This window comes from Excalfactoria chinensis, chromosome 9 (genome assembly GCF_039878825.1).
Source record: "Excalfactoria chinensis isolate bCotChi1 chromosome 9, bCotChi1.hap2, whole genome shotgun sequence".
Lineage (NCBI taxonomy): Eukaryota > Metazoa > Chordata > Aves > Galliformes > Phasianidae > Excalfactoria > Excalfactoria chinensis.
Window position 1 is genome coordinate 10694619 of NC_092833.1, and position 20170 is coordinate 10714788.

The 20170-nt window shown below is 42.7% G+C and overlaps 1 protein-coding gene across 9 annotated transcripts in view; it reads right to left on the reverse strand.

Annotated features, from left to right (window-relative positions):
- LPP (LIM domain containing preferred translocation partner in lipoma) overlaps positions 1-20170 on the reverse strand; it is a 301297-nt gene that overhangs the window by 32372 nt on the left and 248755 nt on the right. For all 9 annotated transcript variants that reach the window (XM_072344422.1, XM_072344423.1, XM_072344424.1 and 6 more), the window contains one exon: positions 12378-12547. In XM_072344422.1, the coding sequence (XP_072200523.1) occupies positions 12378-12547 (170 nt within the window). The remainder of the gene's footprint in view (positions 1-12377; positions 12548-20170) is intronic.

Sequence of the window (20170 nt, forward strand, 5' to 3'; positions counted from 1 at the left end):
AGACAGATAATAAATAAAATGTTAACAATTACTTCCCTCACAACAATCTAACATCAGATTATGGACACAAGTCGAGATGCATGCTTCTCTGTCTCTGCCGGGATGCGGATGCTGCAGGCAAGGGAGTGCAATGCTCCTCTGCCCCCTCCTGAGAATGCCAAATGGAAGCGTCAGGCGCTTCGTGTGGAGTTATGCACTCATTTGTTTTAAAGACAGAAAGGATTAAATACATCTACATAAAGGAAAGAAAAAGTGTTTAAACAACAATAAAAGAAGATTTAGTGGTATTAATAAAGAGCTCCCTTAAACCAGCATGTCACCATTAAAGTAATTAATAGGGCATGCAAGACACTTCAACAGAAAGTGAGCAGCGCTCAGATTGGAGCCTTTAAAGTTTTCACACGACCTCAAAACAGACTATGGCATTTCTGTGCAAAAGTACCCTCTAAAACTGAGATGGGGGCATTCAAGTCCATAAAAAAAGAGATTTTAAAATGTAACCGATATGGTTCAAGTCTAAAACGCAAAGGTTAAGGGAATATTAGAAGGGCAATAATTCTATCTGATTAAACTTTTATCTGAAGTGACAATAAAATGTTCAGGATGAATTAAGGATTTTATTAACAGATGCAGTAGCTCTATAAAAAGAGTTTGAAATCCAAGCGGTGGCGAGGAGAGGTTTTATGCCTTTTTTTCTGGGTCTGGATGGAGGTAATATTACTATAAAACTTTAATCTTATTGCCATGCCACAGTGAAAGTAAACCTGTCAGAGGTAATAGAGCAAATCTGGACTGCTTTCTCTTCCAACTCTATGCTGTAAGGGTCTCTTCCCAGCATGTAAGTAAGAGTACATTCATTCTATGCATGGCTTTGCTACTATAGGCAATAGGCATGTAGACAGGTGATGCGCTGTGATTCATCTGGATTTCTCAGGCTGCAATAGTCCCAGGGTGGTAAGCACAGGTAAGTTATATGGACCGTTCCAAAAGAGCACTGAGCAAAAATTGGTGTTGGGCCACCAGGGACTCCTTCAGCACGCTCCAGCCTTTTCAAAATGGAATTAACTCTTTCAGGACTACCTCAAGGACTGGAATTATTAGCACGCCTGTGTAATAAAAGGATCACAACGATTTCTGAGCCCTTGAACAAATGCATTTCACTACATTCACTACATTAAGTTTAGGCCAGCCATAAATCTGTGGAGCAGGATAAAACACAAGCTTCCTGTGAAAATCATTACTGAAAGCAAGTCATGTATTACTTAGAGCGGAGCTCAGCCCCATCAATGTGCTTTAGGCTCAGCAGTATCTGCCAGCCATAATTTAGGCCATCACTAATTTTTCCCCTGCCTTTCTGCTGTTAAATTCTGGCAACTGGGTTGCCTTGGAGATGGCTGCAGTGTCTGTGGTAGGCGTGCTGCAAAACACCGCACAACATTTCACTTCTCTGGGAAACCCTGAGCTTTTTGCACACTGACAGGAATGTGGGATGGCCACCTGGGCTGTGGTGACTCTTCTGCCACCTCCTGCACCCATCAGCAAGCACAACATGGTGCCCAACCTGCCCTCCCTCACACCACAGCCTGCTGGTGAAGTCTGAAGGCCCAACCTCTGCTTTGTTCTCTGCAAACCTGCATCACATACTGCAGCCCTACAGGCTGCTGAGGAGTGAGGCCAGAGGGCATCCTCAGGGCTGCCCACAGAACCATTAAGATTACAGAAGACCTCTAAGATCATCTAGTCCAACCATCTACCTACCACCAACACCACCCACTAACCCACATCTCTAACCTGAACCTCCCCTGAAGGCGTGCACCCTTCTTTTACCTTACTCTAACCACGAGGTAACAAAAAAAAGTAGCTCCTAAGAGGAGCAACTGACTGCAAACTGCCAGGGAGATTGGGATGTCAAACAAATATTTTTCTTTTCACAACAGAACATAAATATTTGGCAGCACATTGAATTTTAAAAGTCTAAAAGTTACTCAAATAGAGCGAGAAACGTTGCTGTGATGTTCACTTGCTTCCTAAAATATGACCAGTCACAGATGGCTTGCTGTAGGAAATATTAAATAATTTTTTTTTTTTTAAAGTGTTGTCTGGCTTTAACACAGATTGCATTTACACAGATACCTCTGCTGGTGGAACGCCAAGATGGTGTATTGGTTCAAACATGTCCTTAAACAAAAAGCTACATTGTCAAGAGCTAATGGAATATCCATCCTTAAAATCTCAATTCCTGATAACATCTCAAAGTTAATTTACATTTCATCACTGTTTTTAAACTTGCTGTATATTTCCCTTAACAAGCGAGGGAAAGTATCCAGGTTTGGTTGGTTTTGGGCACCACAACCACTATTTGTTTAGATTTTTGGAGTAGTAGTTTGAAAATACCTATATAGAGAGCATTAGGTAACACTAGAATCGTGGAACAACATAAGGCCCAGCCAGCAGCCTTAGGGAGTCCAACAGCATGGATGTAAATACGATGAGCCACAGCGCTGAACTATCAAATGTTAGAAGACCAGCTTCAGCCAGACAATAAAACCAAAACAAAGCAACACAAGGATCTTTTCCAGTCCCCAGCGTCTGCAGCCGCTTGTTCCCAGGGTGCCTGAAGAAGCCTCTTGAATCTCTGCTTTCTACTTGATTGCTGCTCTAAAATCAAACATGTTACAAAGGTTCTCGTACAGAACATTTCACAAAACTCAATTTTTGATGACTCTGAAAGCCTTGAGAGAGACAGGCACGTTGCATGGCATTTGCCACCGGTTCCATGGCCCTACACTTCTTGCACTGCCTGAAAACTGTGTGTAAGCGCTTCTGCTTGGAGGGTCACAGTCAGGTTGCTGTGAGAAACCCATGCAATGCTCTTATGTCACGTGTTTGCCAGGAAAAAGCAGGAAAACAGCCAGGGAAAAGCAGGGGCAATGCAGTACAGATCTCAGCACACTCTGCAAACCAGCCAGACGCCTGCCTGCTCCCTGCAGCACACTGCCATCATTGCCGCCACACAGCGGATGGTCCCTGAGTGATGGGTGAGGGCTCACAGACCGCAGATCTCATGGCCTACATTAACCAACGCCAGGAAAGCAGCCCATGCACAACTGTCACTTGTCCCCAGCAAACGCAACAGCTAAGCAGTACCGGATCCAAGCTATAATCTGCTCCTCCTCCTGCCCGAAATACCCCAGTGGATGATTTACCTTTTCTGTCAATATTGCACTTGGCCCATGGCTTTATGATCAGTGCAGCTGTGAGAAAAAACACTTGCAATTTGCTTTTGCCCTCCACAAGCTCAGGATACTCTTAGAATCGATAAACTTTTTTCTCTTGTCATCATTCACGCTTGTTGTGTTTTCCCTAAACTGGCATGATTTTGTTTTTCTAACCAGAAATCTACCAAGCCCGTTGGGGTTTGTGTGTGTGTGCAATGGCAAGTTGAACAGTTTCCTCTCCTGCAAACAAACACAGCACGCAGGCAAACTGATGTCCTGGAGTGAAGAAACAGAGGCAGGACGCTAGAGGGAGGATCGCCTCACAGACTGAGCTTCTGCCAGAGCAAATTCCTCAGAGTGTGGCTTCACCAAGGAGACGGGTTGAAGTGGCAAGCTGCAAACGCCCGCTCGCCTCCCTGGCAGCCGGGCTTGCAAATTGCTGTCTGGACCAAAGTAAGAGGACAGCTTGAGTAAGAGTCAGCAAGACAAGGCTTTCTGTTCTCTGAAAGGCTGCTATGGGTAAATCATACCTGCTAAATCCACACACACCCCAGGACAGATTCAGCTTTATTTCTGGCAGCTGTAACAGCCTGGCTGCAAGGCTTGGGCTTTACCAGCAGCTCTGCAAGCATAACACCAGTGGTGCAAAACAACCAAAAGGTTTTGCTTACTGTATTAAATCTGTACTTTCTTAGATGAGTTCTGACTTATCTCTGGATAGTATGGCATTTTGACACTACTACACGGAGCAGGACAGAGCAAACTCAATAATACATGGATCTGATGGCATTGCACACTTAGACTGCAGGACCTCTTCCAAACAAATCACAGCCTTTCCAAAACAACTGCCTTCAGCAGTTTGAAGCAATAGCTAACTATGCAGGGCTGTAAGCAAGCAGTAAGACTCATGGAAGGGAATTGTCATGCTACTTCCCACCCTCCTTGTTTCCCAAGAGACACCACTCAGTTTCCAGCTGCTTGCTCTCATTCATTTCATAGCAACAGCCACATCTCCCCTGACTGCAGTGCTTTGAGAAGGGGAAGAAAAGAAAGGTAATACCTTCTCTCGAAGATGTCTGCAGGCTGAACTGCAACTAGGCTGGACACTGAGACACAGGAGGCCCATGCTGCACACTGCAGGCTGTGCCTGCAGTCCTGGGCAAGTTGCTTGAGCTCAGAAGTGGAGGAAGCAGGGCCGGGAAAAGACCCCTGGATCTGCTCTTAACCAGAAAAAGCTCCATTCATTCCCAACCATTCTTTACAGATTTCTGCACCATCTGTCCTTGAAGGCATCCCAGCAATGGAGGTCCATGTCTTATCTTAAAAAGCCTCTAATGTTCCTGCAGACAGTTCTTTACTTGCAATAAGTGGGCAACGCCACCACTCTCTCCACCCACCTACTGCTGTTTACTAGGAAAGTATTTTTGAAATGGAGACTATTTCCTGCTGTTCACGGGCTCATCATAAGGATAGTTTATTAGAGTAGGATATCTACGTGCTATTTGGGTAGCAAAAAAGGGTGAAAGCATCAAAGAAGGCATCAAGAAGGCAACAAGCTACAAGCAAAAGAAAAGCAGAGATGGGTGATACAAGCACTAGACATGGCTTGCCATATAATATCCATCCATACTTAACTGCAAATGAGAAAGATTTTCCCTTTACTCCAAGGATGCTCACACATGAGACTTTTTTAATTGTCTGATAAGCTGCTTCTCCTAGCTCTAAAAGACATACACAAGCATTAGACTACTTCTAAAGGGAAATCTCAACACAACTTGAAGTCATTGCTAAATCAGGCCACTGTTCCCTCCACCACTGTATAATCCATAAGCAGATGTATAGCCAGGAGCCATAAAACTTCTATGGTCCTACAGAAAGTGAGTCTGTTTTTTTTTTCCTAAGAATACATAATAAGTGGAATTCACCCTGTGAGGTGAGAAATTCACTGAGTGGCAGCCGCCGGTCCATCACAATGCCATCTCATTTCAGTCACACCAAGAACTCTCTTCACAAAGTTTCCCACAGTATAATTTTTTAGATTGCAGATGTCAACTAAATGTTTACTTTATACAATCAAATATGAAGAATGTCCGTAATTACACAAGCTAGAGGCAGAGACAGGAAGTGTCTGGAGCTGCCATCATACACAGGAGAAAAGACCTGGATTCTACCAAGCCACCACAGAACTCTTAAGCAAACCCTAGTGTGGAGGAGGAATCTTCATCTGATATAGACACATTCTTGCAGATATCTCACACCTACCCATGATTTGTAGCCCATCCATCTCCAGCACAACTTCGACCAGCCAAGACATCTCTGAGCTGGTGAATCAGCTCTCCTTCAGGTTGATCTTACAACACACCTCTAGGTGCTGACCATTAACTTTCAGAAATATCTCCCATGTAACGCTGTTATCATCAAGTTGTTTTACTCTGCAACCCACAGCCAGTCTTCCTGTTAAGCAACAATTTATTCAATTCTCTGAAAAGTCATTTACACTGAGGTGGAGCCTCATCCCCCCCCATTATCTGTTTCAATCAGTTGCCTCTATTAATGGTGAACAACATGATGGCAAACTGGAACTGTAGGCTGAAAATAGGGTACACAGCACCCTTAAACCCTTCAGGTGATTCAGACTGGTTAGCCAAGCAGATCCTGCTGCACTAAGAATAATTCTATTGTCTTTATGTCATCCTCAGCAGACGGGTGTCTGATCCAGCTCAGAGAACCTTCTGCCAAGGTTAGCCCAGTGCAGTTCTTCATAGGGCTGATGCTTTAGCATCTTCTAAGAGACCACTAGAGTTTTTCCTCCATTCATAGACTTCTTGCCCTGTCCTTGTTAGACAGTGAGATAAATTGGCCCCATCTTCTTTGATATGACCCTCTGAGTCTCCATAGAGCAGCTACACAATATACTTTTGTCATCTCATGGTATGCTTTCTTCCCCTTTAGAATTTTGTTTTAGAAAGGAGGTTACTGAAAAAGCCTGTCTGCTCCCTCAGAAAGAAACCTTTTCCTTCTGTTCAGTGACAAAACAAGAGACATGACCCAATCCTTGTAACAGCTATCAGGCCACTGAAAAAAAAAACCAAAGCATGCTTCATGGGTCGGCTAAGTTCAGCATCTACCCCAGTTCTGACAGAAACTGCTTCACTGACATTCTCTCACACACATTTTTATATCTCTCAGACTTGGACACCTAGAAGCTCCAGGGACAGTTTCTGTAATAGCACCCCATTCTCCTCTATTTTACGCTCTAATTGCAAAAGACCATTTACCACTCAAAGTAGCAGCACCAAGCTCATGCCTACCTAGCCTCCCCCAGCTTCCATTTGTACTTTTTTTTTTTATTGGCCTTTAAGGGTCCTCTCCAACTCAACTGATTTTACAGTTCTAAGAAATTAACACTTGGGTCTATACTAACAAAATCATCACGTCTAATAACCAATAGGATCCAAATAGGATCATGCCTGTAAGCAAACCAACACTCTGGGCCAGCTTTGTTCCTGCAATGCCCACAGACCTCCTCCACCGAGGGTACAAAATCCAGGGCAGCAGCCTGCTGCCGCCAAGCTGCATCCCAGTTCCAGCAGCCGAGACGAAATGCTTTTAGATCCACAGGTCACAGGTTCAGCTTCCCTGCTGCTGATGACTCACGCAGGAACGCAGCACTAAAACTAGCAACACCAGCTCTTTTTCCAGGAGGAGACTGAAGAAGAGCATTGATCTCAATGAAATATTTCGAGGGCAGAAAAATTCCACCACGTAAAGAGTGCATGACTTCTTTTTAGTTTATTTTATATTTTTGTTCCAGTTGTCACTTTGAATTCAAACTCTTTGGAAAGCAGGCATAATAGTCTTAATGATCCCATTGAGCAGTTTAAATTCAAATTGTGGAGCACTCGCAATACCATGCTGGCAGCACTTTCCATAAATTACTCTCAAATTCAATACGTCGCTTGACAAAAACAAGAATAAAGGGCTTTTTACTTTAAAAAGAAGAAAACTTGTATCATGAAAAAAAAAAAAATCTTTAAATTATAGTTTGTCTTTTCTGGTCCAATTTAAATTGTTACATGGTTGCTAAATTAGTGCTGTAATCTCTGCTTACAAATTGCAGAATTATTTTTAAAAATAGATATGATTTTACTGCAGGGATCAACCTGACTTTAAATCATACGCACAGAAGGTATCTGCTCTGGCACAGCCACGCTCGTGTGCACACAGGGCGAAGTTTACAACACCAGATGCCTGTAGTAGTTTTTAACAACCATTTCCATGAGCACTAATTGAGTTAACACTGAAATCTCCTGAAATATCAGCATTTCATAGAATCACGAAGGCTGGAAATGACCACTAAGATCATCCAGTTCGACCCCAACCCATTTCCACTGACCACGTCCTTCAGTGCCACATCCCCACAGTTCTTGAACACCTCCAGGAACAATGACTCCACCACCTCCCTGGGCAGCCTGTGCCAGTACCCAGCCACCCTTTTGGAGAAGTTCCCCTTAATATCTAGTCTTGTACTGAGCTACAGTCTTGATAGGCCAGAAAGCTAAAAGGTTTCTGGCCTTAAAAACCCTACTACTTCTATTGTGTGCAAAAATACACAACTGGTGAAAGAAGTGGTGTGCTACAGTCCTGTGTTTAAAGCTAGGGAACAGCAATGCTCAGGTGCTAGGTCATGCAAAATTCAGACCCTTTCAGGCACTCCCACCACTTCACTGCCAGGGAAAGATGAACTTCACCCTGTAACATCCTTGCAAGCAAGTGATCTTTGGGCTAGGGTTTAACGTTATACTCTCAGTACCTCTCACTATGCAGCAGAAATGGTCAGCCTCCATCCCTGTGTCTCCAAATGGAATTGCAGAGCATATCCTCTGTCTTCTCGTGTTTTAGGCAGACAGACAGGCATGAGTCACGGTTTCTTCCTCCATCAATTGCTCATCATTTTCAGCCTACAAATTCTCTGAACTCCTTTTCATTTGACTATGGCTATTTCTGCTTTCTCATCTCCTTCACACTGTGACACTTCCCTCAGGTCCACAGTGGGCTGCATTGACTCAGACATAGCAGAAGAAATAAGTCACCAGGAACATCGGCCAGATCCTGCTTTCTGTGCTAAGTGCAGGTGCTCAGCACCTCTCAGCCCTCAACCTCATAGAGAGTTTATCTCCCACTGCCAACCACTGAACCGCCAGGAAAGGGGAAAAAGAACAGAGGGAAATTTCCATGTCCTGGAGAAAGTCATCAGGACATCAAAGAACATCCCATTCACAAAACAGCAGCATCACCCTTGCCAAACTGGTGTGTCTGGTTAACCTTGTGTTCAGTCCTTAGGATAATACTGTATTTGGAAAGAGGACAGCTGGCACTGCTCTAACATCACGCTCTTCAATCTTTTATAACAGCAGTTCCACTGATATTACTCTTAAACTTTGCTCTGCTCTGAGCCCAGTGCTAAAATCTCTTCAGCTACTTAAGAGGAAGCAAACCATATTTTTTTGTGTTTTATTTGTTTTTTGTCATTAATTTGTCCTGTAAGGGAGGGGAAAAGAATACTGATAACATATTGCAGACACTGTCCTCATCACATGTACAGCACTGAGTTGGTTACAATAGAAACCCTATTGTGATATTTCAGATGTTGTTTGACTGTCGTAATGACTAGGAGACATCTGCTTCCTATTAACACTTTATTTTTTTACAGTTGCTTTTAGCTGAGCAGGAGCAGAAGTGTCTTAATGGAGAAGACTGGTACTCTTTTAGAAATAACATCAATAATGAAAGAATCCTTGGATGTAGAGCAAAACCAGCAAACACACTGGCAGCAGATCTCACAGCTTTCATAAGGAAATGATAGTGACCAGCCTTTGGGTAGGGGAAATTTTGTTTGTGAAAGAAATGAACTCTGGTATTCAAATTCCAGCTAGTAAACATTTTCAGACAGGTGATTGACTTCCTTTGATGTTAATTCACAGACTTTTGCAGAATTTCTTCTTTAATGGATCACTAATGACATCAGAAACAAAAGCAAGAAACAACACTTCTGCAGGCTATTTAAGCCTGGTATTGACTAAATACTAATTAAACACAGCTCTTCACAGTAATCTTAATTATGTCTTCACTCCACCACATCTAAGGAGAGTCATGTAACAAACTGAGAAGATTAGCCAATTCTAATTGTTGAAAAAAAAAGTGTATTTTTATTTTTGCATTGTTTTTCAATGTGCGTATGGCCATGAGTCACACAAGGGAATTATTAAAAACAAGAATTCATGAATTTATACACCAAGACCAGGCAAATTAATTGGAGTTGACTTTCTTTAATATTCATAAAGCAGCGTGGCCTAGTGGTCTGCACAACAGGTCAAGAGTTTTGAACATGAGGAGGTAGAGATGCAGGGTAAAAATTGGCATAAATTAGGCAGACCAGTAAATAAGCATCATCAATTAACTCAGATTTATACCAGCTGAGAATCCTGTTTCCAGAGCTGTCTACAGCCACTGGTTCACTGTGCTGTCTCAAGGCAGTCATGCAGGCCCTGTGTTCCGTGGGGATTTAGGCTCACAGGAACCTGAGTCTGGGATCTTCAGTCCCATTATTTTATACAGAACTCCCTATTTCCAGGTTATTTTCTTGAGTGGGACTTGAGAAAACTAAAAAAACCAACTTAGAGGCAAAATCCTTAAACGCAAGTTACATTTTAGGCAGGTGATTAACTCGAATTGACCTCAGTATGACTGCATCACACATCTGAAAACAACAGCATTCAGACCATGCCCCAGCAATTTAAGGGCCCCAAGTCCATTTGCAAGATCAAGAGCAACCTGCAAACTCAGTCCAGGCTCTCAGCGTACTCAGACACTCATCGTTCCCTCTGAAGCCAACACCAACATCATTTCATTGAGAAATCAATCAGACAGAACTCTGACACAGATTTCTTTGAGCCTAAGTAGCACTGCAGGGGCCCAAATCCTTCACGAATCTGCCCTTCAGCAGAGCAAAGTGCTGAGCTGTCTGAGGGGTAACAAGACAGCCTCCCAGCACCTGCTTATCCAGGAGTAATAGTCTGATATTTGCTTGAGTTATTTATTCTTGTTCCATCAGATTGCCAGATTCCTCCTTGCCATTCCCCACTCACAGTACTTGCTGTCAAGCTACACATATGTAGCACTTATCAGTCGGGCCACCCTTTCCCCTACATGTGCAGCAGCAGATGGATTCAAAAGTGTTTTGGGTTAAGTCCATAACCTTTTTTTCTTTCTTTTTTTTCCCCATGGATTGCATTGGTAAGCATTTAAAGGCCTCCTCTGATTATATAAGAGAAAGCTATCAAACGTTTACTCATTGCTCTGTACTCAGAGCTGCAAAGCTGTATCATGGAACATACAAACGCAGATGCAACCAGGCAATTATCATTCCTTTATCCCCCTAAATAGATAGAAGATAAATTTGAAAGAAAATGAGGAACAGAATCCTTCTTCCTTCCCTTTTTTTTTTATCCTTTTATCTCCCAATGTAGGAAGTTTACTGAACCCTTGCCAACAATTCACTCAGGCTAATGAAGTGTATAAGTAATGGGATTAAATAATCTTAAACCATTACTACAGTGGCTAATGCAGATGTTTTCCCAAACTAAAGCAGATGAGTAGTGAAGAATGCCTGCTTGATTTAAAAAAGAGGAAAAGCATCAATCTGCAAGCAGATGAAGTCAATTCCATCCTGAAGTGAATGAGATGTTTAACTTGTTGTATCAAGATGCTCCCCTTGCATTATGAACACACCTTCCTGAAATCTGCAGTGCTTTGCACATGGGCACCAAAAACATCCTAAGAAATCACAACTTTTTATCATACAATCATTTCAGTGCAAACAAACAAACAACAAAGGAAATAATGTTCAAGGGGTATGTCTGTATATTTTTCAATCAAAAAAATCATATAGGTTTTAAAAGTCAATTACTGTGACTCGCTTATCACCACTGCTGTAAATAAGACAAAATCTGCCCTTCCTATATTCAGTATTCCAGCAATAATCCCAGTGAAAAGTCTTCACAGAAACAGGATGAAATAGTTGGATAGCAGTCGCATTTTCAGAAATATCTATTATTTCTTTAATTATCAGCATGCCAGAAATTTCTGCTTTCAAAAATAAGGTCTAATTATGGAAGGGCCTCAGTCCATTTCATCCCCTCAAAAACAAACAAACAAAACTCCACCATCTGTGTAAATAAAATATGCTATGCAACATACTGGTGGCACATCGGCTTTCACAAGGAAAATACATAAAGGAGGAACTTGCATGCTGTAGTTATTAACCTTAAACTAGATTTCAGTTTAAAATAAGCTAATTTAACAACAGGCAAGAAAATCAATGGTTTATAAAAAGGACTCTACTTCTGAGGTTTAAAGGAAGACCCATCAATGTGTTAAGAATGTTCTGGAGCTTTTCTTACTCTAGATTATAGGCGTTTTCCCAACATACTGTATGCTAAGTTCACAGCAAGGTAAGGCCTCAGGCACGTTATGTGACGATTCTTTCATTTACAACTGTACAACAGGTTTCAACTGTCTCTTATGGGAGCCTCTTAAAAGGTGCAGTTAATTGTTTGATTTAAGGGCTTGTTAAAGGCACAGAGTGAAATTTAAGGGTAAGTTAGGCTTCAAAAGATACCCAATCCAACAGCCGTTAGTTCAGTGGAAAGGCTTCCACTAGCTTCATTAAGAAACACAGAAGTCACGATTTCAGAAGTTGCAGCGCTACCTTGAATCTCATCTTCTACATTTTAGTGGGCACCAACATCTCTAAGGGTTTTGGTAACGCATTTCTGAACACAAAAAGCCTTATCAGAATGACACCATCTCTTAAAAACCACTGCATTGCCTGCTCCTTTCAGAGCTCAAATCATCACTTTCTCTCAGTTTGGTCACTTCATTTCACAGCTTGGACAGAACAGATAATGAAGTTAACCAAGGAAGCCAAAGTGATCTGAATTCCTTTGAAGACCAAAGGAAAACTACTGCCCATCAGTTTGCCATAAGATTGCCTGGTTTTGGCTATAAGGCAACAGCACAACAATAAAGAAAACAAACGTTCATGATGTCTGCATATTAAAAACTGGTAGACAAAAAAAAACAACCAGAAGTACTTACAATATAGCAGCGTTCACAGTAGGCTTTCTTCTCTACTGCATAGAAAGGCTGCCCCCTCAGCTTGTTTTTGCACGTCATGCAGGTGAAGCACTCCACGTGGAAGACCTGGTCCATGGCTGTGCAGCCAGTGCCTTCCCCAACAACATTCTCCCCACAGCGAGCACAGCGGCCTGTGACCAGAAGGAAGGAACATGGGTCAGTGAAAGCTCCCATCCTTAGCTGGGGAGAAAGTACTCCTGTATGCTTCCATTGAGCAGCAGGCAGCAGGAACATGGCAGCTCAGTCAGCACAGGTGCAATTGATGCCACTGCTGGCAATGATCCATCACAATGAAACACACCCCATTGCTACCCCACATGGAATGATCTAGAGAAGCTTGAAACTGGCCCCCAAACTACATTGAAATCCCTACTGCTGCTATTTCCAGCTAGCAATCATCATAAAGAGCCTAAGTCCCAGATGCAAAGCATTCACTTGCTATCTAACACAGCTATATAGCCTCTCTCAGCTACTCAGCTAGATGGCATGAACCTGTGCCGAAAGCCTTGCCTCCACATGAAAGGATTTTGTGGTAGGATGCCTCATCAGGCTGCCTGGTGGCAGCACAAGTTTTACCATTTAAAGAGTCATTTTTGCTTGTACAGCTTAAACCAATTGTTTCAATAGAGTCAGTTATACTGGCAAAAGGATTTCACTTTTTGAGCTTTTACCAGTATAGCAATATCAATCCTTATGCTCTTGCTAGTGTGCTGGTGCTGAGCTAGTTTGTATTTTAAACAAAAAGTAGTAGCCAAGGTCCTAGTGATTACAAAGAATGCAGTCCCATCTTGTACATGGAAAAGTGACTTTTTTTGTGTTTGAAGATTAATATTGACCAAGATAGATAGTATCCATTCAAAGACCAAAGCCATTCCTCAAGAAACTGATGTGCAAATACTTGATTCTTACCATTAGCCAGGAAAAGTGCACCAGAAGCTACTAACAAAGGTAAAGGCAACCCCTAAGAACTCTAGTTGTTTCTAAGATAGGTCTCTAATGCAATATTGAAACAAAAACATAACAGAAAAAACCTGCAGGAGCACACATAGGAGGCTTGCTGCCTTGTTTACATTGCTGCTGTAAACATTATGTAGCAGAGCCTCCAGCCATGGGACCCTGCACCCCTCCTCAGTGGATGGGCTAGTGTGGATGATGAAAAGTGGGAAGGGTGGTAGGAAGACCAGAGCTCAAATGAGAGCAGGCAGACAGAATTACTCATAAAAACATGTACAAGTAATATGTACCTAGTAATGATTAAGTATTCCAGCAGTGATACAGTGTTCTTTCACACAGCTGCCTGTGCTTATTGACTTTTCTAAACAAATACTGCAAAACTTCCGAAAAGGTCTTGCACCAGTCCTGTTGTTCCAACCATAGGGCAGCTGCCTCTGAGCAGTGGGACATCTTCCAGCAAACACGTCCTCACACCTTCTTCCCTGCTTGTACCAGCCTTCAGCTACAGCCAGGGAACAAGGCATGTGAGCTGCTTTCCTATGTGGCAAGATCCTATGGATACCTTATCTGAGCAATGTGGAAAGAGGTTACCAGGCAAATGAAGACAAGTCTGGAACTTCCTCCTAATAGGAATTAATAGATGTTGTTTTTAAACTTTAATTTATTTAGCATTTGTTATTAGGGTTTTGACAGTGTTGTGCCTTAGACGCTCCACTGTAATGCTTCTTGTGAGGGCTCCTCTTTTACAAGCAGAGAAGGAATGCAGGCTTCCCAGCATAGTGATGAGGCTACAGAGCATGGGGGAAGAATGGAAAAAAAACATGAGAACTAAGAAAAAAAATAAAACAAAACCCACTGGAGAGAGCCATCGGAGCAGTACTTCTATGGGAAAGAGGCAGAAGAAACAGGACTTGCATGTACAAAAGGAGAGCACCGCTCGGTCCTCTGTGCGGACAAGACCGAGTTGCTCCAGGGCCTTCTCCAAACTGCTCATGTAGCGGGGCTGTAATATGAACAGACGTCTGGGGAGCAGTTAATATCTCCATATATAAAACATGAAATTGAAAGCTATTAGTGTATTACTTTACACAGTGTTTTTCCAGCGGGAATATTCCGCTGAAGAATTTATTTTCCCTGGTGTGCCATTCTGTGATCATCCGGTATTATTTTTATGAGGCATTTGGACACAGAATAATGCAGTGTCTATGCAAACACTTCTCAGCTTTCTTTGTTAACATCTGAGCAGAACATGTGGGAATCTTTTCTTCCCTCCTCCTTGCATTCATAATTTAGCCACTCTCGCATACTTCAGCATTCATGTCCCCCCTTGACCAAGGCACTCGCTGCAGAAGCTGTCTATACGTAGATCATACTTCTGGCTGCACTTCTCACATCAAAAAATCTCAGTCTGCTTCCTAGCTTAGGCATGTACTCCTGTAATCCCTGGCAAACCACTCAGCACTTCTGGACCTCTGTCCTCCCTTTGAGCGAAGGGCATAAAGACATCTTCTCTGCCTCCGAAAGGTGCCCTGAGGTTACATTCCTGCACGCCTCTCAGGCATTCCCCAGCTTCACTGCTGGTGGCCAGGTACAAACCAAAATGCAGCACAACACAGATCCTAGCCAACTTCTCCCCTTGAAGTTGGTATTTCCTTAGGCTTTCCTTCCTCTTTCTGGGTTTTTCCACAGAAGATTCCCATTCGGGCAGCGACAGACTTAACCCATCTACATTTATGAGAAGCCCAGCTTCTGCCGTTATGTACACAGACAGAAATGCTACTGTAAACCCTCACACAGGAAAGCTTAAAGAAAGCTTCCTTTTTCATAAGTTTATATGCAAATTGTAGTGCTGTGGCCTGGAGCAAACAATGTTTTTCATGAGACATGGCCACTCCAGTGAGAATCAAAACACAAGCTCTGTGCCTAGCAACACCACCAACTGACTCACTCGCCCGAAGGTTAAGAGCAAGTAAGCCAAAATATTCTGATCTGGGAGCTTACAGTTGGGCATCTGGATCCCTGTGAAGGCACACGGGTGAATACACAACTGATGGTTTGCAGCAATGCAGCTGTTAAAGACAGCAGCTTCTGCAGACTTTGGCGCAACCTGTGAACTCACAAGTCTTCTGTTAAGTCAGGTTGCTTCTCCTGACTCCCACGTCTTACTCAAGTTTGTCTGAAAATGGCTATTAGTTTCAAGAGATGTTGGTAAGGGAGGAACTGACAAACAAGATAGGCACATGCACACAGGCAGTGTGATTGCACAAGCCTCATTTCCTTAGAAAACCAGAAAAACCCCACCAGAAACAATGCATCTATCATTATGTCTGATAAAAACAAAACAAAGGTCTGCTTTTCCTGTGTGCCAGTTACCAACGGCAAAGGTATTTGTGGTTGGATTCACCACAATTAAGTGCCCACACATGTTCCCCATTTTAATATTTTCACGCTGGGTGAAATAACCCAGCCCGTTGTGTGCAGAATAGCCATGAGTGAATACAGAACAAGTTGCGCTGCTTATTGAGAAAGAAGTAGCAAAGGCAAAGCTTGCAAGACTCAAGAGCAAACAGATTGCATAAAAGAAAAAAAATTACACAAATAATCTAAAAGAAAAATATCAGGCAGCGCATTACAGTAGAAACACAGAACAACGTGACCCGTTTGCTTCCCACAGAGACAAATAGCACTTAAAAGACACCTTAAAGACAAAGGATAAAATTAGTACTAAACTGCATGAAGATGAAAGTATGCCATTTCAGCATTCTTCCTTGGACCCTCCAGTCCATTTTAGGTCCTGGTTCAAGATAATTTTGGCAAAACTAGAGGGTGATACATTGGCAGCAAGCCTAGGAGACTGGAGTCCTCCTATGTTGCATGAAAGAGGTTCATAACCTTGGCTGTGACCTTCCTTCATCACAGCTTTGCTGCCACATGTTGGTTTTACCTTGGGGGGACAGTTAGAGGTGCCCACAGAGGCTTCCCCACTGAAACCACTGGAAATGCCATCATTACTCAGTGGGTCATAGGGAAAACTTCAGTAGCTGAAAGGGAACATCAGCTCCGACGCTTCATTCAGAAACCTCATCTACTGTTCTCTGCAGCATAAGCAATACTGCAAATCTGAATTGAGAGGGGAAACTTACATGATGCCATCTTCTAACTTCTTGTTATTTTATTTCTATTATTATATATTTTTTGCTTATGCTGTCACGCTGATGCTCTGATTGTGGAAAAGCCCGGTCAGCAAGGAAAATTGTGGTTTCAGCACTCCAAATGTTTTACTATTGACAAGCAATCTGTAGACAGCCCAGCCAAGGAAAAGGTTAAGGAAGAATTTGAAAGAGGATCCGAAGGGAGTTTGAGAGAAGTTTAATGGGATGCTTCTGAGGAAAGGACAAAGACAGCACAAAAAAGAAACATAAGTGCTTGAAGATTGAACATAGATACCTGCAGCCAGGAAGGATGAGCTGATATGTCACTGGAGGATACGAGAGGAAAAATGGAGGGAATAGGTCACTACAGGCCACGCAAGTAAAGACAAGAAGCTTCTCTTTGATCTGATGCAGAAATAAAACCAGAGGGATGATTAAAGAGGCAGGGACAATCTGGCCTAAGTGACGAGCCAGAGAGTGATCTCTGCAGCTGCATTCCAGTTGAGCACAAACAGGGGGAAATTGCATTTTTAGAAATGGATACTGCAGAGATTCAAGGTCACTGGAGCCTGGATGCAGGTTTTATCTACAAAAATGAATAGGAGAGGCCCTAATCTGAGCTCTTATTCAGCAAGATTCTTAAGATTTGGCCAGAGTCTGGGTGTGATCTGAAGATGAAGAATTAGGTACAGGGTGTCCAAACTTATCTTGGACATGAGTCACTTTTAAATGTCAGATTAAGAATGTGAGCCAGTCAGACAAACATCCACCACTAAGGATGAATGATGGAGTAGGTACATGCCATACTAATGCTTATGGCATAATATTCTGATAGCAATCACACTGGAACCCAGTACAGAGGCAATGTAATTCCATGCAGCTAGCTTGGAATGGTCCTGTTTGTACATCCAAGGACTGCATTAACCTTTTCTAGGGTATAGCATTATCTGCCTGTCATACCTATTTAGACACTAAGCTGTTGGGGGCATAGCCATCCCTTGCTATGTGATTTGCATTGCCTAACACAGATAATTCATGCAGTAACAAGAGAGTGAAGAGTGCAGAGAGAAAATGCGCAAGCCTTCTCTCTACAAAAGGTTTAAATTCATGAATTCAAAGCATGCGTTCAATATAGAGAGGAGATAGGAGATAATTTTCTGATAAAAGCATCAATGTAGGAAGGTTCTGCATTTACTGAGATGTGGGGGAAAATGTTGATATCTCAAAAACTTCTGCACAATGGAAAAAACTGCTTCCCACCTAACTTTACTGTGGGAATACAGCACAAGGTCATATCCTCACTGCCTATCAATTACACAATTTCCCTTGATCAGCTAAGTGTATTCCCTGGTTCTCACTGCAGCCCTGATACAATATGCAAGAAAGAGCTGAAGAAATATTGCATACTGCTTTTACAAAAGTGTACTAAGAACATTTTTAAAATATGTAAATACATTGGACAGAATATCTCACTAAAAGTTCCCCTGGCAGCCTCAAGACACCCAGTATTTCCGCTGTGTTATTTTTCTAATCATCTCTGTTTAGAGTTTGCCAGTGAATGCATTTTAGAGATTCATGACACATTCTGCTTTTGGACAGCTTTGAATCAGCTGGCAGTAAATGTGGAAAAATCATTATTCCTAATGAAGAAATATTGATGACAAAACAGCATTTCGAGGACAACGTTGACCATAAGTCAACAATGTCACACGATTTTCCCCTCTCTCCCTCCTCTTTCCTAGTGACTTTTATCCAAGGGTTTTCAAGAATTTCCCAAGCACGTGGGATTGCTCAGGGCACCTAGGCCAGACAGCACAATTATTCCATTTTAAAGGGATATAGGAACAGAGGTTAATCCATCAGGCTAACAGTGTAACAGCAGGCCTTAGCTGCCAGTGTACCTTAACTGGATTAAGTCTCAATGGCAGAGATCCTGCAGCTCGTAAGCACTCAGAACGTTCATTGATTTGTCCAAAGGGAACAAAATAGGAATCTCTGGTCCACAAGAGAGTGCTTATTCCATTCCCGTGGAGCATGGGAAGTATGTGTCTAATTGTGATTATATTTGGCAAAAATGCCTTGGTTGTATCTGCCCTACTGATACTCTGATATTTTGGCACCCAGGACCATGCAATATTAGGATGAAGGGAAACTTCAATATTTTCTGTGCTTTTTGTAGGAAACGATGATAGTCTTTTCAGCTTATCTTTGCCTTCCTCACCTGTCCTTTTTCTTTTTTTTTTGCTTTTGAACTCAGACTTCTCACTGATCAGGGAGCCCTTGGCAATGGTTTGTTGTGCCAGGATCCAAGCTTGAAGTTCCTCCATTTGACAGTAGCAGGTTGTACGCATCAGTTGTCTTACACAGCCTTTGGACATGAGACAGATTAATCTTAATTTCCACTTCTTCAGCAGACGTCAGAAACACGATCTTTCACAGTAAACAGAGCTTTATGCTACGGCGTGTGCCTGTAACACTTCATAAATTAAATCCAAGGCCGTGATTTAATTACTGCGTCCCGGTTATTCTGCTTTAAATGCGTTGCTCTTGTACTCTGGATTTACAGGTCCCTGCAGCAAACTCCTTGTCATCTGTTCTCTGCTTGTCCAGTAGTAGCTGCACTCTCCTGTTGTTTGCATCCCTTTCCTTCAACAACAGTACAACTTCGTATTCTCACTTCGCTTGGCTGCAAAGGTGACACATTCGCTGTATGCCCCAGAGGTCTCATTCTACCCCACATAGCAAAGGCATTGCAACCGTGTCAGCTCAGGCTACTAACACTTCACTGTTCCGTTCTGAGCATTTCTCCATGATGCTCACCACAAGGCTGTTATCAGAGCCAGTCACTAGTGCTAATGATGAATCCTTCCCAGGAAGGTGGAGGACTTTTAGGACACCCAATATGCACACGGGGAACTGAGGCCTACAGAAGTTATGGTACTAGCCGAGGGTCACAAAAAGGAGTTTGTGACAGAGCCAGGAACTGAAACCACACCTTCTCAATCTCAGTCTAGTTTCTTTAACCACGAGATGATCTCTAAAAGGCCTGACAGTGAGGCAGGTTCACAGCACAAAAACTCTTGTAATTCAAAAGGAGCTCCCAGCACCAGCCCTGCTGGACAGTCCTGCCTGGGACGTGGTCCATGGGCAGGCCATGCCATCACTATCAGCAGAGTGGCTGAGCAATAGAGACCAAGCACAAGGAAGCTCGTGCATCTCCTACTTCCTCCATTCAGCACCCCCATGGTAATGGTCCCTATCCCTAATCCATCTGCATTACTCTCTCCTCATCTGACACGAGAGACAATTTCACCCACTTCTGATATAAAACAGATTACAGCAAATGCTTGCCAATATGGTAGAAGTTCCTTCCCAAACTGTCACAACTGCAATGCGTCACTGCCACAAAATAAAGGTTGAGAGAGGAGCACTCCTGATTTTCCCATAAAGCTACAAAACCTCAAGTTGAACAGGATCTTGAGAGGTCATGGAAACTGTCTTATTGCCTCAAAGGCAGGATCAACATTCTTTACATCATTCTTGACAAGTACTTGTTTAATGTATTCCTAAGAACTTCCAGCAATGGAGATTTCACCAACAACCTGAGCAAAGAACTTCAATGAGCGCCTCTAACCTTACCACTAGCGA